This window comes from Antedon mediterranea, chromosome 9 (assembly GCF_964355755.1).
Source record: "Antedon mediterranea chromosome 9, ecAntMedi1.1, whole genome shotgun sequence".
Classification (NCBI taxonomy): domain Eukaryota; kingdom Metazoa; phylum Echinodermata; class Crinoidea; order Comatulida; family Antedonidae; genus Antedon; species Antedon mediterranea.
Window position 1 is genome coordinate 10,988,281 of NC_092678.1, and position 3,296 is coordinate 10,991,576.

At 36.5% G+C, this 3,296-nt stretch overlaps 1 protein-coding gene across 1 annotated transcript; it reads left to right on the top strand.

Moving 5' to 3' along the window:
- The first annotated feature begins 1,906 nt into the window (after positions 1 to 1,906).
- LOC140058909 (uncharacterized) lies at positions 1,907 to 2,684 on the top strand. Its single transcript, XM_072104698.1, has 2 exons — positions 1,907 to 2,012; positions 2,138 to 2,684. The coding sequence occupies exons 1-2, from the start codon at positions 1,928 to 1,930 to the stop codon at positions 2,530 to 2,532; spliced, it is 480 nt and encodes a 159-aa protein (XP_071960799.1). The 5' UTR covers positions 1,907 to 1,927; the 3' UTR covers positions 2,533 to 2,684.
- Positions 2,685 to 3,296: the final 612 nt, after the last annotated feature.

The following is a 3,296-nucleotide window of genomic DNA, read 5'->3' on the forward strand; positions in this document are numbered from 1 at the left end:
TTTGAACCTTTTCTAAGCACTTTGGTGTTTTTATGTTAACAAGTTTTTTCGAAAATCACAAAATGGTCTAAAACGTCTCCAAATGCGATTTGAAGATATTCTGAGCACTTTGGTGTTTTTATGTTAAAAAGTTTTTTCGAAAATCACAAAATGGTCTAAAACGTCTCCAAATGCGATTTGAAGCTATTCTGTACACTTTGATGTTTTGTGTGAAAAAGTTTTGTCGAAATGCTCAAAATGGTCTAAAACGTTTTTAAAACGATATAAAGCTGCTTTCACATCGCGCCCGGATTCGGTCCGGCGCCGTGAGAAAATATCGCGAGCGTTGAGCGCGCTTTCACATCGAGCACGAATTCGGTTGTTCGTGTCACGTACGTTTATTTTGAATTCAACCAAGTGGAACCAACATTGCAATTTTTGCAATGGAAATCTTTGACAGCGATAGCGATGATCTTGCAATGCTTAGCCTCTGGCTAAACAAAAAACGCGAACGACAATGGGTCAACATTGTCAATAAAAAAAGAAAGACGCATGGTCAGTTCGAAACTTTAGTCAGAGAAGATCTTGAAGTGGATCCCGACAAATTTTTTAATTTCTTTAGGTAAGTCTCTAGGCTAACTCATCTACTGTTTAGTGTGTGTGTCGATGTCATGAACTTAATTGTTAATTATAGCCTAGTCCGACGGTCAATTGCAACAATATTATGTCATGAGTTTTTTCCGTTATCTTTTTAACTGAATGTGAATAGTTTTTATAATGATAATGATTTGAGCTTAATCTTAACTAGGCCTAGGCCTAAATATATTGTCGCGTTAAGTTCTTTGTTAGTTAGGCCTTACATTTTTCAAACTTAGTGTTTATGATATAGGCCTATGTTAGGCCTATACATTGTGTGTCAATGGAAGGAAATAAATGAATGAACAGGGTAGACGATTAGGCCTACAATGTCATAAGCTTATTAGTTTTTGTAACCTGTAACACCTATTATTGTAGGCCATATAAAATCTACTAAAATATTGATTTCTGTTGATATTACAACTTGTCTGACTGACTTACTGCATTCATCATTTTTATGTTTTTATGTTTGTATTCTCTTCCAGAATGACTCAAGTTCAATTTGAGATATTATTTGATTTAATTAAGGATGACATCTCAAAAACAGATACAAATTTCAGAAAGAGCCTCACACCCAGAGAGCGCCTAGCAATATGTCTAAGGTACGTAAGATTTGATTCTGCTAGTAGTGCAATTTTTATTGACCTAATATACTGCTCCAAGTGTGTACTAGCCTATAGTAAAACATGATACGATATAGAAAGCCATGTGGGTAACACCTCGCATCTTTATTAAGTGATGCGCACGATACTTAAACCTTTTTAATAAAAAAAAACCCAATGTCAATGTTTAGTGCTTATGAAGAGCCGCGCTAAGTAGGACATTTATGATAATTGTACCCATAGAAAAAAGGCGTTTTTATGCAGACCTACATTGAGTTTATATATTTTTTGTATATCTTTCTCTAGATTCCATGCCTCAGGCATTAGGAATTAGCACAATAAGCGCGATAGTCTTGGAGGTGGCAGATGCTATCTGGAAAAAACTCCAACCAGTATATATGGCCCCGCCTACTAAAGATGAATGGGCCGACATATCAGCCGATTTTGAAAGACGGTGGAATTTCCTAAACTGCGTCGGAGCCATTGACGGGAAGCACGTAACAATCAAAGCCCCTGGCAATTCTGGTTCCCTATTTTATAACTACAAGGGAACCTACTCCATTGTGTTAATGGCCTTAGTAGATGCAAATTACAATGTCATCTGTGTAGACGTTGGCAACTATGGTTCTAGCAGTGATGGAGGAATTTTCTCTAGAATGCAATTAGAAGAAAATACTTTAGGCATACCACCACCTAAAGTTTTACCAGATATGCCAGAGTTGGGTCCAGTGCCCCATGTGATTGTAGGGGATGAAGCATTCCCCCTCAAAACAAACGTCATGAGACCATACCCAGGTAATAAGACAGACTGATTTTTATTTTATTATTTATTGCGGTGGCAGGTCTAAAAAAATATAGCAATACTTTGTTGACACCAACACATCATAAAGAATTATTAAATAGAATTATTTATATTTCAGGTAAAAAACTTGACAGAGAAAAAAGGATATACAACTACCGCCACAGCCGTGCTAGGCGAATCTCTGAAAATGTCTTTGGCATCCTGGCCAACAAGTTTCGCATTTTTCATCGTAAGCTGGAGCTGAAGCCGGCCAACGTGGACAAAGTTGTACTGTGTGCAACAGTCCTGCATAATTTTATACGTAAAACGGGGCCAACACCAATGGGGTCAGATGATCCAGATATATCATCAATAGAATCAGTAGAAGGCCTACTCAGTTTGGAGCACAGTGGGTTCCACAGTAGCAAAGACGCTATTGACGTCCGAGAAAAACTGTGTAAATGGTTCAGTTCTGATGTTGGTATTGTCTCGTGGCAGGACCGTTTATGTTTTGGTCATGCGGCAGCAAACTGAATAAAATATGCCAACCTAAACGAAAGTACACAGTATACCAAACTGCAAGATGTGTGCTACTACTGTATTTAATAATCAAAATCAAATTATACTAGTACATATGTTAAAGCCCCCTTCCCTACGTTTTTTAGATCTAATTTAAGATCACAAACTATATTTAATGTAAAAATAATACTATATGGTCCTATTGCGATAACTTTTTTCGTCTTTAAACGGTTAAAAATGTGAAAAATAAGTTGATTCTAATAATTATAGCGGCCCGCTATAAATCCCAAAATGCATTGCGCGCGGATTGATATTTTTGTTTTTCACCTGTAATTTGCCCACTTTTCGATCGATCGTGAGGCCAAAACAAATGGAAGACTCCTAACTTTTCAGCGAAAATACCGGGTAGTGCATTGTTTCTCACTTTTTATCATAATTTACCATAAAACGTACATTTAAGACAAGGAATGACATGGTTTAATGTTTTTAAAGTGATATATATGTATTATTTTCCAAAAAACGTCCAAAATTGCAGGGAAGGGGTCTTTAAGATCTGTCTACACTATCAAACTAGTGTAAATGAAGAAAGTGTGATGTGCCCAAATATGGTAGTGATATGACGTCAACATGTCCATATATGGGCATATCACATTTTCTTTGTCACGTAAAGTTTGATAGTGTAGACAGAGCTTTAGAAATGCTATTATTTTAATTTCTATTCTTCACATTGTGCAAGTTCAGTCTCAATCTCAAAAATCGCATCGCTAATTACCTTTTTA